At 53.3% G+C, this 20,400-nt stretch overlaps 2 protein-coding genes across 3 annotated transcripts in view; one reads left to right on the top strand and one right to left on the bottom strand.

Annotated features, from left to right (window-relative positions):
• KASH5 (KASH domain containing 5) overlaps window positions 1-15,020 on the top strand; it is a 30,845-nt gene extending 15,825 nt beyond the window's left edge. The window contains exons 12-20 of the mRNA XM_067552410.1: window positions 118-177; window positions 1,186-1,250; window positions 5,011-5,098; window positions 6,199-6,327; window positions 7,148-7,266; window positions 8,550-8,703; window positions 12,133-12,200; window positions 13,392-13,502; window positions 14,682-15,020. Coding sequence (XP_067408511.1) covers window positions 118-177; window positions 1,186-1,250; window positions 5,011-5,098; window positions 6,199-6,327; window positions 7,148-7,266; window positions 8,550-8,703; window positions 12,133-12,200; window positions 13,392-13,502; window positions 14,682-14,892 — 1,005 coding nt within the window. The 3' untranslated portion in view covers window positions 14,893-15,020. The remainder of the gene's footprint in view (window positions 1-117; window positions 178-1,185; window positions 1,251-5,010; window positions 5,099-6,198; window positions 6,328-7,147; window positions 7,267-8,549; window positions 8,704-12,132; window positions 12,201-13,391; window positions 13,503-14,681) is intronic.
• LOC137155852 (GTPase KRas-like) lies at window positions 14,911-20,102 on the bottom strand. 2 transcript variants are annotated; one of them, XM_067552303.1, is made up of 5 exons: window positions 19,970-20,102; window positions 19,133-19,343; window positions 18,838-19,016; window positions 17,911-18,070; window positions 14,911-17,298 (listed from the first exon to the last, which is right to left on the bottom strand). In XM_067552303.1, exons 2-5 carry the CDS (start codon window positions 19,241-19,243, stop codon window positions 17,188-17,190), a joined length of 561 nt encoding a protein of 186 aa, XP_067408404.1. In that variant the 5' UTR covers window positions 19,244-19,343; window positions 19,970-20,102; the 3' UTR covers window positions 14,911-17,187. The 2 variants fall into 2 exon arrangements, with proteins under 2 accessions (XP_067408404.1, XP_067408405.1); XM_067552304.1 differs by having other exon boundaries at window positions 14,911-17,294.
• Between the last annotated feature and the right edge of the window lie 298 nt (window positions 20,103-20,400).

Here is a 20,400-nt window from a genome sequence, read left to right as displayed (position 1 = left end):
AACCAGAGCTGTGTCTAATAAGCAGCCACACGATGGTAATCCATCAAAGCCCCCTCTGAAGCAACAGAAGTCACCGTGACAGAAGGGGCTAAGCTGGTTTTTTTGGGCTTTTTACAGAAAACAAACCATGCTGAAGAGCTAACAGTGATGCTAGCGGAGTACAGGTCGATGGTGCAGGTAATGAACGCCCAGGCCCTGCCATGCTCCTTCCCATCTTCTCTATTGGCCTCTCCGTCTGCTTCACCAAAGAGCTGGGATCCTCCCTGTCCAGCCCTGTGTGCACTCTCTATAGCCTCCTCCTTGAGCAGTAGACCATGGAGGAGACAGCTGTCCTAGGCCAAATGGCACAGGGAAGTATTCATGCCATTGCACAAAGCACTGGTGAGACCTTATCTGGAATACTGTGTCCAGTGCTGGTCACCCGTGTTCAACAAATGGGGATTAACTGGCCAGGGATGAGTTTAAGCTGGCAATTAGAAGCAGGTTTCTAACCATCAGAGGAGAGAGTTTCCACAACAGCCTCCCAGTAGGAGTCGTGGGGGTAAACACTAGTTTGATGATAGAGCTTGCTAAATTTAAGGTATGATGGGGTGGCTTGCAATAGCAGGGGACTAGATTCAGTGACTCAGGAAGTCCTTAAGTTCTGCTGGGCCTGAATCTGTTACTCTGCTCCTGCCTTAGGGGCAGGGATGGGGTGGGGCAGGACTGAGAGGGACAGGTTAAGGTGGCTTTAGGCATCTTTGCACTCCTTGTATTCGGGGACTGTGTATAGGGGGCCCTGGCATAGGTTAGAGTGACCTCAGGGCTGCTCTAACTTAAAGGCTGCTTTCTATGGTTCCCTCTGGCCATACCTCTAATCTGGTCCCTATGCGGCTTGGGTAGCAGAGAATAGCCATAATGCGGTGTGCTCTGGCCATGCCCCCAATTGGCCTCCTATGCCAGGGTCTGGGGGGAGAGCCCTTATACTCTTTGCACAGTGGGGAGTCTTAGAGGGCCATTTCTGCCCCCATTTTAAGGACCTTTACTGTGCTAGGGCCACTTTGAGGGGTATAAGTGTAACCAAGAACTAGGCCTGTTGGCTGTAGCAATGCCTGATGATCTGATTTGGGTGGTTGGGGAGAACATAGCCATCAACACAGCTTATATGGGAAAGGAAACTTCAGAGGATCTGTCCTTCCTCCCCAGGAGCTGAGACTGGAAACAAACCACCTGCAGGAGCAGCTGTACCAAACCTACGAAGATCTGGCCATGTAAGTCCTTCTGAGCAGCCACTTGGAGGTACCCAGCCCTGTTCATTGTTGATACACCAGCCAGTTTGGCACAAAGGGCAGGGAGAACGTGTCAGAGGCTGGGATGTGGGTGGTTGGGCCAAGTGGTTAAGGCAGAAGTCTGTAGCCAGGAATAGGAGCCAGGGTCAGAGCAGGAGTCAGAGACCAGATGCCTGAGCCAAGGGTCAGAGCCAAAATCAGGAACTGGAGCTGAGGTCAGAGCCAGGTTTCCTGTACTGAGGCAAAGTAGGAGCAGGGCTGGGTCCAAGCAGAAGCTATCACAGCCACCAAATGGCTCCTGTGGCTGCTCATGCTGCTGGGCTGAGCTGGTCTGCTGACCCATCCCACCCATCAGGCAGCTTGCTACAGGCCATCCGCGCAGGCCCTGATTCCTGACAGAACATCCGCTCGGGAAGAGCCACCTCAGTAGTAGCGCCGGGTGGGTGGGCTGGAGGAGAGAGAGGGTACAGCTGGGACAGTTTTATTCCCCAGTTATTCTGTGCCACAGCTGAGTGTCATGGGGCCACTGGAGCATGGATATTACTGAGAGCAGCCCTGAGGGGGCGCCCGGCAGTCCCTGAAGAAGTAAGGCATGAGCTGCATTGGTAAACCCAGCTCAGCGGAAGCTCTGCAGCACACAGTGCGGTCAGATACCTGCAGCTTCCCGCTCAGAGTGAAGGGGGTGCTTCTGGGCTGCAGTTCATACACAGTGCCATGCCACTGGCTCCCCCAAAGGGTGCACGGTGAACACTGTATGCACTGCATGGGAATTGCCAGGCCAGGCAGTGCTCTGTCCCCTGTCTTCTCCAGCAGCCAGATGCTTCTGAGGGAAGCAGGGACAATCCTGGAATAACCTGCTCAGAAGGGAACCCCAGGCAGATGAAATCATGGTTTATTCCCTGAGCCATAAACTATCCCATCTAATCTGTCTCTGTATCAGTCTAATGAGGGCAGACACACACATGCACTCTGAGGCCTAGATTAGTTCCTCCAGAGCCAATGGATGGAAGCTGAAGCCAGACAAATTCAGTTGAGAAATGAGATGCAAATTTTTAACAGAGTGTAATGAACCAGTGGAACAACTCACCTCAGGACGGGTAGGTCTCTCCATCAGTCTTTTAATCAAGACAGTATCTCTTTATCGAAGATCTGCCCTAGCTCAGCCAAGAGCGATGGGCTCGATTCAGGAATCCCTTCTTGTGTGCTCTGAGAGATGGTGTGATGATACTGGAATCCTGCATCCAATTCCAATGCTCTCATTTTAAAAAAGATGTTGAAAAATTTGAAAGGGGGCAGAAAAGAGCTGCAGAAATGATTCAGGGGCTGGAAAAACAATGTCTTACAGTGAGAGATGCAAGGAGCTCAATCCGTTTTGGGTATCCAAAAGAAGGGCAAGAGGTGGCTTGATTACATTGTCTGGGGAGAAAATCCCGGGTATTAAAGGGCTCTTTAATCTGGAGAAAGGCAGAATAAGAACCAGCGACTGGCAGTTAAACAGACAGACCTAGATTAGATAACTGGCAAAACTCAGCTGGGGTTTGTGTGCACTGTGTGACCAGGGCCTTGTCCTGTCATGCTGTATATCAGGGCTCCACTGATAAAGGATGAATCAGCAATCAGTGGGCCCAATAAACATGTTGCGGACAGTAGCAGTGTGGGTTAGAGATGGCTCTCAGCCCCTCAGCACAAGGTGTTATAGACAGTTCTAAGGCACTTCCTGAGCTATGGGGCTCTAATGACAGGTTAGCCTTCGTTAAAACCTCTACACATCCTTTAGATATGGAACTGTGATGTAATGTGTGCACCACTCGCCCTTACAGCGATATGGGATGGCTTTAACAATTTTCACGGGGAGCGGTCACAGCACTTGCCATTATTTGGCAGGGGTGTCAGAAAGGTGGGAGGAGGAGCAGAGAGCATCTGTCAAATGGGAGGGGGCAGCTCAGGCTTCCCTCAGCAGGGCAGAGATGCTGGCCCCAAAAATGATTCTGGGTCTCCAGCTGGGGTTACAAACCCTCCAGGAATTAAAGATTAATCTTAACGAAAGATTATGTCATGTGACGAAACCTCCAGGAACATGTCCAACCATAATTGGCAACCCTATCTCCAGCACATGCCCAGGGACAGCTCTGAGACACGACACTTCCCATCTAGCCCATTCCCTGCCCCATAGGGTGGGACAAAATGGTAGCCTCTTCCCCAGAGCTAGTCTGAAATTCAGATTCCCTCCTTGCTAAAGCCTAGGGCGGATGTGTACTGTGAGCTTCCCACTCTGCCTGCTGCGATCTCTGCACTGACCTCACCTCTTGCCAGCTCAGACCCCAGCATGGACACAAAACTGGGTCGTGTGACATGTGTGAGAGACAAAGGTCTCCCAAGGGCTAGGTTGGGGACCAAACTAATTTCACTGGAGACTGCAAGCTAAGCTGCATCTGCTTGGAAACGGCCCTGATCCACAGGTTACCTGGTCCATGCAGAAACACTCCTCCCAGCCATAATCTCTGTAAATCCCTCTCATGATCTTTATCCAGCGATTGTTGAGCTCAGGATGGCCTGTCTCTTATAACTCTGAACACTGCAGATGGTCCACTTGTGCAGAAGTGAGATATGCAGTTTGAGCAAGGTTTCTTCCTGCCCTCGTGCTCAGGAGGAAGCTGTGGGGCTGGGACATCCCATGAAGAAATGTAGGGGATGATGAGACAGTTCAGCCCTGCTGGAGTTTGCTTAGCAGCTCCTCCGCATTGGGGAGGGGATCCAGACCCAAAAGAATCAGGTTTCTGAGCTCTTCTCTGGCCCTGCCCATGTTGCATCGACAATAATAAAGGCCCAGAATTATGAAGGACTGTGGTTAAGGCATTGGAGTCAGGAGATCTGGCTTAGTTCCCAGCTCTGCCACTACTACTCTCATCACTCTCTGCCTCAGTTTCCCCATTGGAGGATAATAATCCTTCCCTTGGCTGTTTAGACAGCTCATGCTGTACTTATGTACAACACCTAGCACAATGGGGACCGTGATCTGGTTTGGGGCCTTGGTGCTAGTGCCACGCTGCTATTAATAATTGCCTGGGTTTTTTTGCCTCTGGGTCACCCACGGCCCATTTTCGATGATGCAAACTGCTCTCGGATCACAGCAGCCAGTGATAGAAAAGTCACTTCTAACCCATGTGCAGCCCAGGAGAGTCGCACCTGGCTTATCATTGTTCATACAGCGCCCCAGCACCATGTGATGGGGGCTAAATCCATTGTAGATAGCTAGCAAAAAGAGCTCAACACAGCCCAGGAGGCAGATCTGCCAGAGGCCATGTAGCAGCAGCTCTGCCACTCCTGACCTAAGGCAAGCAAACTCCTTTCTCTGTGCCAGCCCCACTGTGCAAGGTGCTGTATAAACACTGAACACAAAGACCCTCCTTGCCCTGCAGTTGTGAATTCAGAGCTGATTGCTTGATATTTCATCAGCCTTAATTGTCATTAAACCATTCAGACTTCAAATGGTAAAGATCACAAAATAAATAACCGAGAGCTCTGGAAGAGCTGCAAACCTCCTGAGTCTGAACATGAGCAGAGCTCTGACTACTGGGGAATAGACTGTGGAACTTATAGCCACATGATTCTGCTGGGGCCAAGAATTTAGTACAGTTCAAAGAGGGGCTGGATATCTGTATGGATAGCAAGCATATCCCAGAGGTTAGAGTACTAAATGCTGAAGCTGGAGGAAGAAAGAGAACTGACTGTGTTTATACAGGCTGCCAAAGGAACTGGCCCACAAGCCTAAGCCCCATGTTCAGCTTCCTGCACAGCCGCTCTGCGTGGAGATAGAAGAAATCCAGCAGGTAGGGGGAGGGGTAGCCTGGCTCTCTTATTAACCTGGCAAGCCCAATTAACCTTGCGCTTCCATCCCAGGGGAATTCAAAAGTCAGGCCAGGTTAGGCCTGCTCAATAGCTGGCTGGGAGGGCTCGAAGGAAGGCCGTAGTGTTGGTGATGAAATAGGGGGTGCTGTGTCCTCAGAATCAGTGCTGAGCCCCAGGCCCGAGCAAATTTGAACAGTGTGGGGAGTTAACCGCTGGAAGAGCCGTGATGGATTCTCCCTCTTTAAATCAAGATAGGATGTTTTTTCTAAAAGATCTGCTCTAGTTCAAACAAGAATTAATTCAGGGCAGTCTTATGGCCTGGGATATACAGGAAGTCAGACCAGATGAGCAAGGGGTCCTTTCTGGCCCTAGAATCTATGAATCAAGGCTATGCTCTTGCTTATTACTACTGCAGATTGACCATCAGGGAAACAACATCTCCCCCAAAGCAGCTTTTCACATCCCTTTTAGCCTATGTGTGCAAAGCTCAACTGTGCTGTCACTGCACTTGGGCTCGTCACTCAGACCCAGACAGCTCCACATCCCTCTGGGAAGCCACCATTTGTTCCAGAGACAGGGAGAACTCCATAGTACATCTGCAGCATCAGCAGGCCTGGAGCGTCTGCGGAGTGGGACTGATCTAGCTAACCACAGAGGAATTGGATTAGAAATATCCCCAAATAGCTCTGAGCCAGGAGGGAATGTCCAGTGGCTCAGTATTAGGATGATAAGGAATAATTGTGCATGGCGTTCTCATCTACAGATCTCACTGCACTTAATAAATTCCAAATCCGTCCTTAGCTGCAGTATGCACAGGGGGTAAACTGAGGCACAGAGCTGTTTAGTTCCTGTTTTTCATAAGCAGCCAGTTATTTCAGGTGCCTCAACTAATTTGAAACACCGAGGGCCTGAGTTTTAGAAGTTACATGGGCTTAGCGGAACGGGGCTTTGCCGCAGACTCCGTGCGCTCTGCTGATGTTCTCCAGCTGACGATTTGACCCTTAGTCCATCCAGAAACAGTTCACATGAGGATAAATCACTGTTGTGTGCGCACTACCACACCGCCTCGTTCTCCCCGCAGGGACGAAAGGCTGAGGCCAATCTGCCCAGCCCACTGTGTGGGATGTTGCCAGGCTCAGGAGCTCTTGCGTTGGCACAGCTGCTAGTCGAGATGAGCCCCGTGGATGTCAGGGCCGTCGCAGAGGAGCAGGTGAGGGTGGGAGCCAGGGGTTGAGAGGAAAGCAATAGTTAAGCTCTTTCACCAGCTGGAGCCCTGCCCCTTGACTTGACCCTGTGGATAGACAGCTACCAGTGAAAGCCGCCATGCTGCCTTGGGCTGACAGCAGGCCAGATGCTAAGCTAAATACTCCGATGAGAGAGATCTCACAGAGCTAAACACAGAACTGGGCAATAGCTGAAAGTGAGGCCTTCAGGAAAAACCCGGCTAAGGCTGCAGGATGTGATGTCAGGAAGCACTCTTCCCTATTAATGCTGACCCCAATGTTCTCCGGTGCTGCAGGGGGCACTTTCCCCTTGGTCAGTGCTGGCGCCAATGCCCCAGTGTGGTGCCAGGGGGCCTGTGCTGCAGGGAGCAGGGCAGGGGCTCCGTGGGAGGCTCCGTTTGCAGGGGGCATTAAGAACTCTTGGGTTCTCCAGTGTAGAGGTTAGGATGGGAGGGGCTGGGAGTCAGGACTCCTGAGTCTTAGTCCCTGCGGTGGAAGGGAATGTGGTCCAGGGAAGTGGGAAATATTGCTGGAATATTTTATTCCCAACTCCAGAGGACAGTGAGGGCAAGTGGTTACAGTGGGGGAGAGGGAACACGTATCAGGACTCCTGAGTTCTATTCCTGCCTCTGTCCCTCATTCAAAGCGTGAGCGTGGGGAGTCTCTTTAAGGGAGCCAGCCACTCTCCTGTGGGATCTACAGAGCTTAGCTGGCCCGGGAAATACTCTGGGAACCTTGGACAACAGACACCAGATGTTTGCCTTACCCAGCTGTTGGCTGCACTGACTCAAGGACCTGTATCCCCAGGACGTTGGCACGGCAGACTGCACCCCAGCATGGCTGCAGAGGGCCTGTAACCTGGCTCAGCCAAGATGCAATGGAGAAGCCAAAGCACTGGCTGAGCAGCAGCAGCAGCTGCCAGAAAGGTACGAACGGGGGATGAGGAACATGGGAGCTGCCTTCTACCCCAGTCCCATACTACCAGTTCTTCCCCCAGCTCCATCAGGTATGTCTACATTGCCATGAAAGATGCATGGCACAGCCACCGCTGGCCCAGGGCAGCTGACACTATAAAACTGTAGTGTAGATGTTTTGGCTGGAGCCCAGGCTCTGGGACCCTCCCCTTTCATAGGATCTCAGATCCCAGGCTCCAGCCTGAGCCTGAATGTCTATACAGCAGTTTTATAGCCCTGCAGCCCGAGCCAGCAGACCCGGACCAGCCTCAGGTCTCTTATTGCCATGGAGATGTATCAATTGACATCATCAGTAACCGACATAATTGGCAACTAGTTCAGGGAAACTCTCCCCCCCTTTGGCTAGGGGAAGATCCTGGTACCAAGGGTTGTGGCCCCATCATCTCGTGATCCTATGTTAATGTAGCAAGATGGGCCTCCTGACCCAAAGGACAATGTCAGGGTTCAGAGACCTCGGCACCAGCCTGGGCGCTGGCATGAATCGTTGCGGCTCCGTGAAAGCAGCCCAGGACCAGCCTGTCTCATCCTTGCTTGGCTTTAGCAGTGTTTGCAGCAGAGCTGACAGGGGGCCCTTCTCTCACTCCTTTAACACAACCTGTGGAGAGTGGAGCACCAGCTTTTTTGTCATTGCTCCTCCTGCTGATCTGGGTGCTGGCAGATAACCTCACTTTTGCTGAGCTTCACCCTTAACTCTGGGTCAGGGGTGTACACACCCACAGCAAAATGGGGCCCTGATCCGTAAATGGGATTGTTAAGTGCTTCTGCAATACAAACAATTCATAAATAACATTCCCCTGTTGCCAGCCACGCTGTCTGCTGGTCCGAGCAGCCCCAAAGCAGCAGGGTGTTTGCAAGGAGCAGCTCCACAGCTGCGATCTCTTAGGAATCGTGTGAAATCTGATTGTTCTTGATGTACTTAAAACCAGATTTTAAGTTATTTCCCCAGCAGACGGGTCCATTACTGAACTTGGAGAGGCAGCATAGCTAGTGGATAGGGCACTAGGTTGGGAGTCAGGAGACCTGGATTCTAGTCCCCTCTCTGCTGCTAACCTTGGGCCAGTCTTTTCCTTGCTCTGTGCCTCAGTTTCCCCTTCACCCTTTGTCTTGTCTTTTTAGCTTGTAAGCTCTTTGAGAGAAGGACCCTCTCCCCTTATGTATGTATTTGAACAGCGCCTAGTGCCGAAGGCTGTTAGGGCATTGCCGTGATGATAAACAGCCCCTCTCTTTCCATCCAGCAGAGAAGAGAAGGGAGACTGGAGCTGCCCAGCCAAGGAAGAGTTGTGGGAGCATGGCGGAGAGGAGCAGCTTACACTAGCCAGGGGGACCGGTGAAGAGCTTAGCTGCTTATCCTGTGTGGAGACCCACGTGCTTCCTTGGCCCGCAGAGAAGGTACAGAACTTAGCTAACATGGGCTAGCTAAATCCAACCACCTTTCCTAGCACAGACCTAGGGTAATGCTTTTAGCCTGATTTCAGCTGGATGACTTACAGCCTTGGCAGGCGTCCACTGTCAATCAGGCGCTCTAGCTGCTACTGTACTATAAATAATAGCGGGCTGGCACTATCAGACTCAGGCATGAGTGTCTCTATGCATCTTCCACACTCAGGCCAGATCCTCTGCTGGTGTCAGCTTCCAGCCTTATTTGTACAAGCAGCATCCCATCCTGCACATCGAACAGCCGAGAAGCTCAGATTTGCTCTCTCCCCCCATCTCCCACTGGCCAGAATAACGCAAAGGCCTATAAGATTTCATCCCACAACTCCAGTTGGTGCTCAGTTACAAAGTGGTGCTGGCAGTAGGGAAATCAATGGTGATGAATGCTCACAATGACAATGAATACCCAGCCAGGAGGCATTAGCAAGGAACCACCCTGTGGAGAGCACCAGCCATTTGAATAATAGGTTTCTGGAGATAATTTGCATTCTTGGAACTGGTTTTTCTCACTCCTTCCTTAAAAGAAATATCAAACACACTTCTGGGCAAGGACTGTGTGTGTGTGTAATACTGTAGTATTCCGGTAGACCCAGTACAATCAGGGCCTCATTGCACTGGGTGCTGTGCATGCACACAGCAAGAGACAGCCCTTGCCCTGAAGAGCTTAGAATCTAAATAGGCCAGGCAGGGAAAGGAAGGATTATCCTCATTTTACAGATAGAGAAACTGAGTCCCAGAGAGACTAAGGCCAAGAGTCAAGAAAATCCAGTTCAAGAAGGATGTTGATAAAGCGGAGAGGGTTCAGAAAAGAGCCACGCGAATGATACGGGATTGGAAAACCTGCCTTGTAGCGAGACTCCAGGAGCTTAATCTGTTTATTTTAACAAAGTGAAGGTTAAGGGGTGACTCGATCACAGTCTATAGGTACCTACATGGGGAACAGAAATTTGCTAATAGAGGGCTCTTCAATCCAGCAGACAAAGGTCTAATGCGATTCAAAGGCTGGAAGCTGAAATTAGACAAATTCAGACTGGAAATGAGGCACACATTTTTAACAGTGAAGGGAATTAACCATTGGAAAATTTTACCAAGGGTGGTGGGAGATTTTCCATCCCGGGCAAGTCGATTGGCTGTTTTTTCTAAAAGATCGGCTCAGGTTCCACCAGAAATTAGTCCCAAGCAGTCCTGTGGCTGGGTTTCACAGCAGGTCAGACTGGACGCCCACAGGGCTCCCTTTTTGCTTTAACATTTACAAGGTTTCTGTAAGTGACTAATGATTTTGAGACTCCTTACAGGGTGTTACTCATAGGCACAGATATCATACAAGTGAGTCTGCACTGGTACAAGGCTCATCTTTTAAAACAAGCTGAAGACATGGCCCAGATCCTCAAAGGTTATTTAGCCACCTAACTATGGGAGTTAGGCACCTCAATACATTTGAGGGTCTAGGCCATAGCCTTAAGGATGCCAGCAGCTGGAGCTGGTCTACAATAGGGATTCCCCTAGGGGAGCTGCAGCTGCGTTAGCACCAGCAGAGATTAGAAAGAGCCCAACTCACTATTGCCTTACCCCTTGCAGTCCTTTACACTAATGCACAATGCTTCATAGGCTGCAGGTGAATTGTGCCACAAGGGCTGTAGTTAGATCAGGCAGTTCTCTAGGACTTTGCCCTTTAATTCCTTTATAACCATACCCTTCTCCTCCTCTATTTAGACAAATTAAAACTACCTCTCTCTTCTCAATAGGCTGATCTCCATTGTGCTTGCTAATTATCTCTTTCCTGCTAAAAGCTTCTGATCAGCACATGAATGGGAAGAGGCTCCTTTTAAATAAAATTGTTTTCTGCTAGGAAAAAGAGAATAAAAAACCCACACAGCCCTTCACAATATTTGTGCGTCTGTCTCACAATTACTAGCTGGACTGAGTATTTCCCGTAAGAGACCTGTTTATCTGATCAGCCCCCACAATGGGCAGGCTGCTGCTGCAATCTTGCCATAGCAATGGGGAGTGGATTGCAGCAAAGATCCTACTTCCCTGTAAGGGCTAACTCCAGGGCCACTGACAGACCATGCACTGAGTCTCACTTGAAGATGGGGTGCTTTTAAAATCCATTTAATTAAGGGTCCATTTATTCTCTGGCTGGACATCCCCAGAGCAGCTGCTCAGGACTCTTGGGTTCGCAACTGACTCTTAGGCTATGTCTACACTGCAGACCCTATGCCCAGCATAGATGCAACGTGTACTGACAGAAGGAGGGCAGCATCACCATCTCTCTGCCCAATGTTAGCTATGCCACCAGAAGCACTCTGATGTGGGCATAGGTTTTGGGGGTTTTTGTCAGCATAGCCATGTAGGGCAGGGGTGTGGTTTTGTTACACCCCAGACCGACACAGATGTGCTGGTATAAGTGCAGACCAGGCCGTACAGTCTGCTTTTAGGTGCAAGCCATTTTTGTGCTTGTGTCACTGTCCATAAAATGGGCACAATGCTGCCAGACCTCACAGGGAGACAGAACTTGTGCTCGGAGATGGGTAGCAGAACAAGCCTCCTAGACGAGCAAACAGTTCAGTATAGATCCCTCCGCTTCGTGCCCTGCTTGCTAGAGCCCTCAACCAATTGAAATGCCAACTTCCTCTACAATAGACCAGCTTTGATGCCCTGTTTTAGAAATGTAGGAGAACTGCCAGACTGGATCAGACCAGTGACTAACCGAGCCAGCAAGCCTACAGTTATGGGATATCCTACCCCATGTTGGTTAGATGCTCCTCATTCCCTGAGCCATGAAGGTTTATATCCCTGCCAAACCAGAGAAGGATGGTCCAGTCAGTGATTTGGGCCCTCATTTAAGAATTTGGCAACCTGGGTTTGAATCCCTCCTCTGCCCCATCTGTAAATGGGGGATAATAGCCAGGACATTGTGAGGATAAATTCATTAACAAGATTCCCAAATACACCTCAAAGAAAACTGGCTAGTTTTTAAAAAAACATCTTGTTACCCAAGATATCCTTGTTATCTGTATAAATGCTCAATCCCTTTAGAAAACCTGCCTGGCTTCCACCAGATCACATAGCAAAGAGCTCCCCAGGCAAATGATGCACTGGGTGAAAGAACGTTGATTTCCTTCAATCCGTGTTACATTTGCATCCTATTCCAAAAGGAGCCAGATGGCAGCTTTCTGGAGACAGCGTAGAAGAGAAACCCAGCTCCCTGCTGAGATAATCTGACCAGCACCCTAATGTGAAATCCATCCTGCTCTGATGGCTGTTAGCTATCACAGCACAGCGTGAATTACAGCAGCTAAGCACTGCTGAGCAGGGTGGGGACAGCTCTGGAACAATAGCAGGTTCACTGACATCCTCATTGTATCTGATTATTTCTCTAAGGCAGCAACACGTATCTGTCTGGACACCCCTGGGTATGCAGATGCCATATTGTCCAGTGCAGCAGAGAGGTAAGCGTGCGAGTGACCTAAAGATGCTGATGCAGCAAAGCTGGCTGGCATTTTAACCATGGCGGAGAGGCATTTCAGGGAATGGGTTACACACCTGAGAGGGTGGAACGGCCCCACAACTAGCACCTGTCAGCAGAGCTCTGCTGCCCTCCAGGTAGCTAAGATGCTTTCCACCAGCTGAGCATCTGGCTCAGAGCCACAGAAGGGATGTCCAGAGGTCATCTACTCCATCCCCCAGACTGAGGCAGGACCAAATAAACCTAGACCATCCCTGGCAGGTTTGTCCAACCTGTTCTCAAAAACCACCCATGATCCCACAGCCTCCTTTGGTCACCTGTTCCCATGCTGAACTAGCCTTAAAGCTAAAAAGCTTTTCCTAATATCCAACCTAAATCTCACTTGCCACAAACAAAGCCAATTTCCTCTTGTCTTACCTCAGTGGACATGGAGAACTGATCACTGTCCTCTTTAGAATGACTTCATACATATGTGAAGACTTATTTCCCCCCCCTTCAGCAGCCTTCTCTACTCTAGACTAAACATGCCCGATTCTGTCAGCCTTTCCTCAGAGGTCATGTTTTTGAAGCCTCTGATCATTTTTGATGCTCTCCTGCTCTCACTGATTCCAGTAAAAGCACAATCACACCCTTACAAAATGATGGGATGGTTGCAGTTCTCCCATCGGCCATGGCACAGCATGTAGCCTTTATCTAGATCTCAATTGTCTACCCTTGCTGCATCTTAGCGAGCCTCCACTGTTCCTAACAGCTGTGACTGGCTCAGCTTCTGAATAGGTGAGTGCCCTGATCACTGCGCTGCAATTAAAGACCACCTGTGGCATGACCAAGGCTGGCCTGGGTCAGCTGACTTGGGCTCACCGGGTGTGGGGCTATGAAACTGTAGTGGATTCAGGCTTTGGTCTAGATCTCAGCCACTGAGACTCCCCGAGGGGGAACGTCTCAGAGCCCAGGCTCCAGCCAGCGCTGAATGTCCACACTGCAGTTTTATAGTCCCGCAAGCCTGAGTCTGCTGACTGAGGCTCTAGACTCGGTGTCACAGGTTTCTTATCACAGTGTGACATACCGTGTCTCCGGAGCACAGAGCCTCAAGCTGTCCCCACAGCCAAAGGCCTTACTTAATATTCCTCATCGCTGTGATGCACCAAGATTCAAAGCCTTGTCTTTGTTCCAGGAGCCCTGGAGGAGGCCTGCAGCAATGTGCACTTGTTCCAGTGCAGAATCAGCTCTCCCCCATCAAACGGAAGCAGCTGAATGACTGCTGGTTTGAAACCTTAGCGCCATGGTGAGTAGTCCTCTGCAGAGTCTGTCTAACCCCCGTCTTCCACTACACCCCGTGTCCACACAGTGCTGTGCTCCCACCCAACCACTATCGTATCCAGCAGAAAAGCTCTGTATGGCCAGTGGCAGGGGTTTCCCAGAGGATGCGTGGGTGAGTCTAGAATGGTTTTCCTGCTGTATCAAACTCAGCAGATGGAAGTATAAACAGGAGAATCCCACGGAGGAGTAAGGAGGTTGCATTCCTTCTGTATTTGGCTCTGGCGCGACCGCTGCTGGAATCCTGTGTCCAGTTCTGGTTCAGAGAAGAGCCATTAGAATGGTTCAAGGATTGGAAATCTTGGCTCCAGGAGCTGTCTGTTTAGCTTACAGAGATGGTTACGGGGTGATTTGATCACAGTCTGTCGGTACTCACATGGGGAACAAATATTTGATCACAGGCTCTTCAGTCCCGCAGAGGAGGGGCTAACCCGATCCAATGGCCAGAAGTTGAAGCTAGATAGACCCAGACTGGAAATAAGGCACAAACATTTAACACTGAGGGGAATTAACCATTAGACCAATAGTCCCCAGGGCCAGGGTGAATTCTCCCTCACTGGCACTATTTCAATCAAGCCTGGCTGTTTTTCTCAGAGACCTCCTCTAGTTCAAAGGGCAGTTCTTCAGCCAGTGTTATACAGGAGTCAGACTGGATCACAGGGGCCCTTCTGGCTTTGGACTGTAGGAATCCGCATGCAAAGGCAAACTAACAAGGCTCAGGGCTTTCCATAGGAGAAAGTTGCACCAGTTTACCTAATGGAGTGACTGTCCATCTGTTTAAACAGGTGCAAACCACCGGGTGGATGCTCTCATTTCATGATAGCTTAAACCACTTCCTGAAGGACTTAAATGAAATAAGCCTGGTTTAATGTGAAAACAAATATCCACCAGGGGTAATTGAAAGCTCCAGGTGTGTGCAGAGCCGTGTTCAACAACACTGGTGTTAATTCCACTTTGCTAGAGCCGGTGCATAGATCAGGCTAGAGGGAGGGTGGGGGTCTCAGAGTGAGAGACTGCCCCCCACTTTATTTTGGCGTGAGCTTTCTTCCTGAGGGATTGATGGGGAGGGGGGCAGCCCTGGCACACTCTGCATTGGAGGGGGCAAATCAGCAGTGGCTGCTTTGTGCAAGCATGTTTCTTTGTGCAGGTTTCCCTTGGGCCCGATTTTCCCTCTGCAACGTCCACAGCCCCACATCCTCCACAAATGCCTACTGCTGGGCCTGCTCATCACACTGCTGCTGCTGCCGGTGCTTTGCTGCCTGCTGCTGCCGTGCAGGCAACAGCCCGGCTGGGCTATGCCCAGAGGGCTGATGTGGCCACACCTCCAGCTGCGCTACCTGAGGGCCCCGCCTGTGTGACCCCTTCCGAGGATGCAGGCAAGCAGCTGGTTGGGGGCAATGGAAGGACCGTTCTACGTGGCTGACCACCCTCGCTGGGAGTGGCCCTGACTTGAAGGCAAATAAAATGGTAGCTCAGGCTAATGAAATGGGAGTGTGGCTTGCAGAGCATGGTCAGCCTGAGTCGACAGCCTGCGGAGGGAGCTTGCATCCCTGCTCCGAGTCCCCCTCCACCCCCGAGACGCAATCCCTTCCCACAGACAACCCTCATTCTCACTCACCCAGTGCTCTCCATGGCGCTCTGGCAGCACTGAGGTGTGAACAGGACAAGTCCCCTCTGCCCAGGGCACCTCCCACACCAGAGCAGAGCTGGCCTAAGGGCCTTGCTCCCAGCCCTTGGCATAGGGGGCAGAGATGCAGCCAGGGCACCCTGCACTGTGGCTATTTCCTGCCCCTAGAGCCCACAGGACAGAGCAGAGTCTGGCTGTAGTGCCCCGCCTGATGATTGTTCTCTGCCCCCCAACCCGATAGGGGGCAGGGCTGGGGGGTACTGGGCTGTGGTATTCCCTGCTCCCCAGGGCCCATTGGGGGCAGAGCAGGGTGTGGCTGGGGTGCACCACACTATGACTATTCTTTGCTCCTCAGGACCAGTGGGAATAAGAGCAAGTTAGGGCAGATTCAGGCTGCCTTGACAGTGGGGTCCAGGCAGGCCCTGGATCTAGGGACCACCAAGGTAGCTTCAAACTCCATGCCCATCCCTGCCCCAAGCAGCCCAGTCGAGAGCCACGTCCTGCTCCTGTAGCGCTAGTCACGCCAGTGGCACTGCCTCTGCTAGGGCCCCAGAGCCACCGTGCTGCAGCCTGCTGATCACAGAGTCCTCCAGCAGCCCATGAGCTGAGCAGCAGGAGCAGGAAAGATCCCAGCTGTCAGCACTGTGGGTTAACCCCTTCGCCCAGAGTCTAGCACTCAGCTCCAGCCCCACCACTGCCGGCTGCCGTACGGCCGTGGAGATGCACAGCAAGGAGCTGTGGTGCAGCCATAGCGCACGCCCTCCAAGCAAGGGGAGACTGGCAGGTTTAAGCCTCAGCTGCCCTGGGATCTTGAGCATTTGTGCAGAAGCAACAGAACTAGACAAAAGCTAAGCTGCACAGGCCTCTCCAGGTCAGGAACCGAAGCAGAGGTTCTGCCCTCCCAACCTCCTCCCCCCTCAATCAAGCCAGGCTGTGGCAGCTCCCCTTCCAAATGTCAACTGCCATTTTTAAGGCCAAGGTGCAGGGACTGGGAGATGCAGACTGACGGGGCACTTGTGTGGCTAGGTTAATTTCTTCACTGGTTTATTTGCAGCTCTCACTTCTCTGTGCAGCAACATGGGGAAAAATACCTTCCTGGATCTTAACATAGCGGGGAGCAGGGGTGGCCCACAACCAGAGCGTCTGTACACAACGGAGCTATTTCCAAGATCCACTAGGTCTTCTCCCCCTCGTGAAAACTTAGGTGGATTTTCCCTGGAAACAGCCAAAATACCGGGAGAGGAAAAGGAAACCCCCGTCTTTCACCGCACTGAAAACAATTACTGCCCGTCTGTATGCCTCTGCTCAGAGGGACCGAAACCCCACCATGTACCCCAGCTTCCCACCCACCAGTTTTACCCATGGAGTGGGGCCATCCCCAGAAGCTGGCCCCCCCTTAACTACAAGACTTCGGAAACCTCCAGCGGTTGCAAAACTGCATTTGGCCTGGATGCTTTTTTATTTGTCTGGTGAGCCAACTACCCTCTCCCTTCCATTGTAGCAACAGGTTGCGTGCTCAGGTCGCACGGCTATTCTTGTCTCGGTAAAGACCTGCTCTCCAGTTGGAGAGCCAACCAGAGGGATGCGGAGATCTGCGAATGGGACCAGAGATTCAACCACGCTAGGAACACATCATCTGTGGCAACACAGCCAGGTTTTTGATCAGACAGGAAGGCATTGCAACCCCTTGGCTCAGCAGATTTTGCTGCCCGCCCTTCTGTCCTCAGTCGTTCCAGGGGACACTTCCTTCTCCTACCAAAAACAGCCAACAAAATGAAGGGAGCCTCTGGGCTGACATCAGGTGCTAGGGGAGATTGTTGTAGTTTTTAAATTGGTTTTTAGTTGGAGCTTCAGGGACGAACGGCAAAAGAAAGTCACATCCTAGTCTCTGCTGCCTTCTCCTCCCGGCTGCTCCAAACCCAACCAAGCATCAGGATGCCGCTGGACGCTGCACTGCTGTAGTTTACAAACCAAAAGGGCTTGGGACGGGAAAAGGATCCTTGCCACTCCCGCGCCAGTCTCTCTCTCAGAGGATCACGCACTTCTTTTTGGAAGATTTCTTCTTACGTCCATTGCTGATCTTCTCCTTGTGCTTCCGGATCTCCCGCACCAGAGTGTAGAAAGCATCCTCCACTCCCTGGCATGAGGAGAACAGAAAGGTCAAGAAAAGAAACATCCACACCTAATTTGGCAGTTTAGACAAATCCCCTGCTCAAAAGCACAGCACAGCGTTCAGGAGTCCTAGCGCGTAAGACAAAGGCGCCAGGACGCTGCAGTACGTGGACACTGGCATCTACCCCCACATGCTAGGTCTTGTCCTAGCCCTGACGCACGAGGTGTTTAATATCCCTCCCAAAACGTGTTAGAACAGCAGCACCCAGGGCTAGTGCTAAGCCACCAGTCACTTGGAGTCGAGCTACGTTCATAGCCTCAATGCCACCCTACAGCAGTGAGTTCCACTGGCTAATGATATCTGGTGTGAGACAGAGATTGATCAGTTTTGCATCTGCCACCTTTTTTAAATCCTCATCGAGCAGGCATCCTGGGGGGGACAGAGTTCAGCCAGGGGGCCCAGCCTAGTGAGGAGAACAGGGGACCCTGGGCAGCAGCATTTCCCAACCGGAAGATTTTGTATTTCCCACTTACCAAAAAAAAAACCAAAAACCCATTCTCTGGCCAGTTCTGGGGACAAAGGGAGCAGGCTGGTGTCTCTTTGCATCCCCATTCCCAGCAAGTGTCCCCCACGCACCTGCCTGGTTTTGGCTGAGGTCTCAATGAAAGGGATCCCGAAGTTCTTCGCCAGCTCCTGAGCCTGTCTGGTGTCCACCATCCGAGAGGGCAGGTCACACTTGTTACCGACTAACACCATGGGGACGTCGTCCGAATCCTTCACCCTGCTGATCTGCTCCCTGGGGCAGGAGGAGAGGGGCCATCAGAGCTGGAAACACACAGCTGGGGCCAGACAGAAAACTGACCCCACCACTAACCTACCCCGATCTCATGGCATGCGGGCACATCGCTGCCCAGCGGAAAGGACGCCAGGCGTGCTGGGCCTGGCAGAGAAGGCTGAGCTCTTGGGGGAGGAGGCGGCTGCTGCTCAGGCTTTAATATGGAGCCGGACCCAACGCTCACTGGTGCCAGCGGGTTCTGAACCAACAACCCAACGCTCAGCCACAAAAACCGAGGGACAGCATGATCTACAGCCAGGCAAGTGTGTGACGGTCTGCCGGTGCCCCTCGCTCCCGAACTGCAGCCCCATTACCACACCTCTGGTCTCCCCCCAGCTCTGCCGGTGCCTCTCACTCCCAACCTGCAGCCCCTGCTCGCTCAGCCCACCCCTTGGCTTCCCACCCTGGCACCAAGCTCAGTCTCCTCCCAGGTATACGTAAAGCACCTAACACAATGGCATCCTCAACCTGAGTGGGGGCTTCTAAGGCCAGCCCTGCCTGCCGAGGGACCGTGCCCCCTACTGAGCCCCCACCCTGCTCCCCACAGCACAGGCCCCTAGTGGGGCCAGCCTTGCCTCCAAGGGAGATCGCCCCCTGCCGATCCCCACACGCAATGGGGATTGCAGGGGCAGAACCCAGGGGCACAAAGGGGTGGCTGCCCGCAGAAGGCTCTGCCCTGTTGCCCCCCCCGGGCTGGCGAAGGGACCCGCTGCGAGGGGCCAGCTGACCTGTAGTGATGGACGTCCTCGAAGGACTTGGCGTTGTTGATGGCGAAGACGCAGAGGAATCCCTCGCCCGTGCGCATGTACTGGTCGCGCATGGCGCTGTACTCCTCCTGCCCGGCCGTGTCCAGGATGTCCAGCAGGCAGGTCTCGCCGTCGATCACCACCTGCTTCCGGTACGAGTCCTGGGGGGGCCGAGACAGGCAGGGAGTGCCCCACCCAGCACGTGACAGAGGCAGCCCCTCCGGGGCAGGGGACGCGCGGGGGGACCCCTCTGGGGCAGGGGGCGCAGGTCTCTCACCTCTATGGTGGGGTCGTATTCATCCACGAAATGGTTCTGGATGAGCTGGATGGTCAGGGCGCTCTTGCCAACGCCGCCAGCCCCCACCACCACCAGCTTGTACTCGGTCATGGCGGCTGGGTGCCCGCTGCCGGGGGGAGAGCCCGGCACAGAGCTGGGATCAAACAGCCCCCCCAGGGATCACGGCCCAGATCATCGCTCAAGGTTGGCCCTGGAACCAGTGACAGGGTTAGAGCTGGGCGTGGGCGGGGAGCCCGGATGCCTGGGTTCTCTCCTCGGCTACCTCTGGTACAGGGAACCCCGGCCTGGTGCTGAGAGCCGCATCCCGCAGTCAGCACCCGCTGCGGCTCCCCCCTCGCCAGCCAGCCGTGCAATCCCCCTGCTGCCCCCCAATATTCCACCGACACCCCCACCTGCTGCCAATGGCTCAAACGCAACCCCTCCCCCTGGCAGTCGCTCTCCTCCCAGCCCTCCCCACCCGCCTTCAGCGCAGCCCATCCGCGCCTGCCCCCACGGCCCCCCAGCGCTGCCTCCTCCCCTCTTCCCAGCCCCCCCTTTAACGCCTCCCATGCTGCCCGTCCTCTCCCAGCTCCTAGGCCCCATGCACCGCCCCACACGAGCTTCCCCCGGCTCTCTGCACCCCCACCTGGCTCCACCCCGCTGCACCACCCTCCAGTGCAACTCCCACTGCAGTGCGGGCTAGCCCCATAGTCCCCCCCGTCTGCAAACCCCTCCCCCTTCCTCGGCCCCCAGGGGTCCCCCCACCCTATGCACCCCTTCCCCCCAGGGGTCCCTGACCCCGCTCTCCCACGCCCGCTGCCCTCCACCCCTTCTCACCTGCAACCGGCTCCGGGACTCGCTGCTCCCCCCCCACGGCCCCGCCCTGCAGCCGCTCCCTCCCGGGCCTAGCACGGGACAGGCCTCACGCCTGACACCTCCCGCCGCAGCCAATGGCAGCGCCGCCCTTCCCCCACCCCACGCTGCGGCCAATCAGAGTCAGGCGCGGGGCGGCACCATAGAGAGGGAGGCAGGGGGGCTAGAGAGGCGGCTGGCTCAGCGGGCCGGACGGCAGCGCCCCCTAGAGGGGATCAATCCCGGTCCCCCCAGCTCCGTCGGTGCCCCTCGCTCCCGACCCGCTGCTCGCTCCGGGCTCCCCCCGCCCCGCCAGTGACGCAGGCAGGAGGGGCCCCCCGCCCGTGGGAGCGTTCACACGGATGCTCTAATTGGGCTGATGGGGGCGAAGCTCCCCAATTAGGATAAATGTCAAC

The sequence above is a fragment of the Emydura macquarii genome, unplaced genomic scaffold (genome assembly GCF_026122565.2).
Source record: "Emydura macquarii macquarii isolate MOO-44397 ecotype Brisbane River unplaced genomic scaffold, CSIRO-AGI_Emac_v2 contig_1386, whole genome shotgun sequence".
Classification (NCBI taxonomy): domain Eukaryota; kingdom Metazoa; phylum Chordata; order Testudines; family Chelidae; genus Emydura; species Emydura macquarii.
Note: the sequence above shows the minus strand (reverse complement) of the source record. Positions and strands in the feature narration are given on the sequence as shown.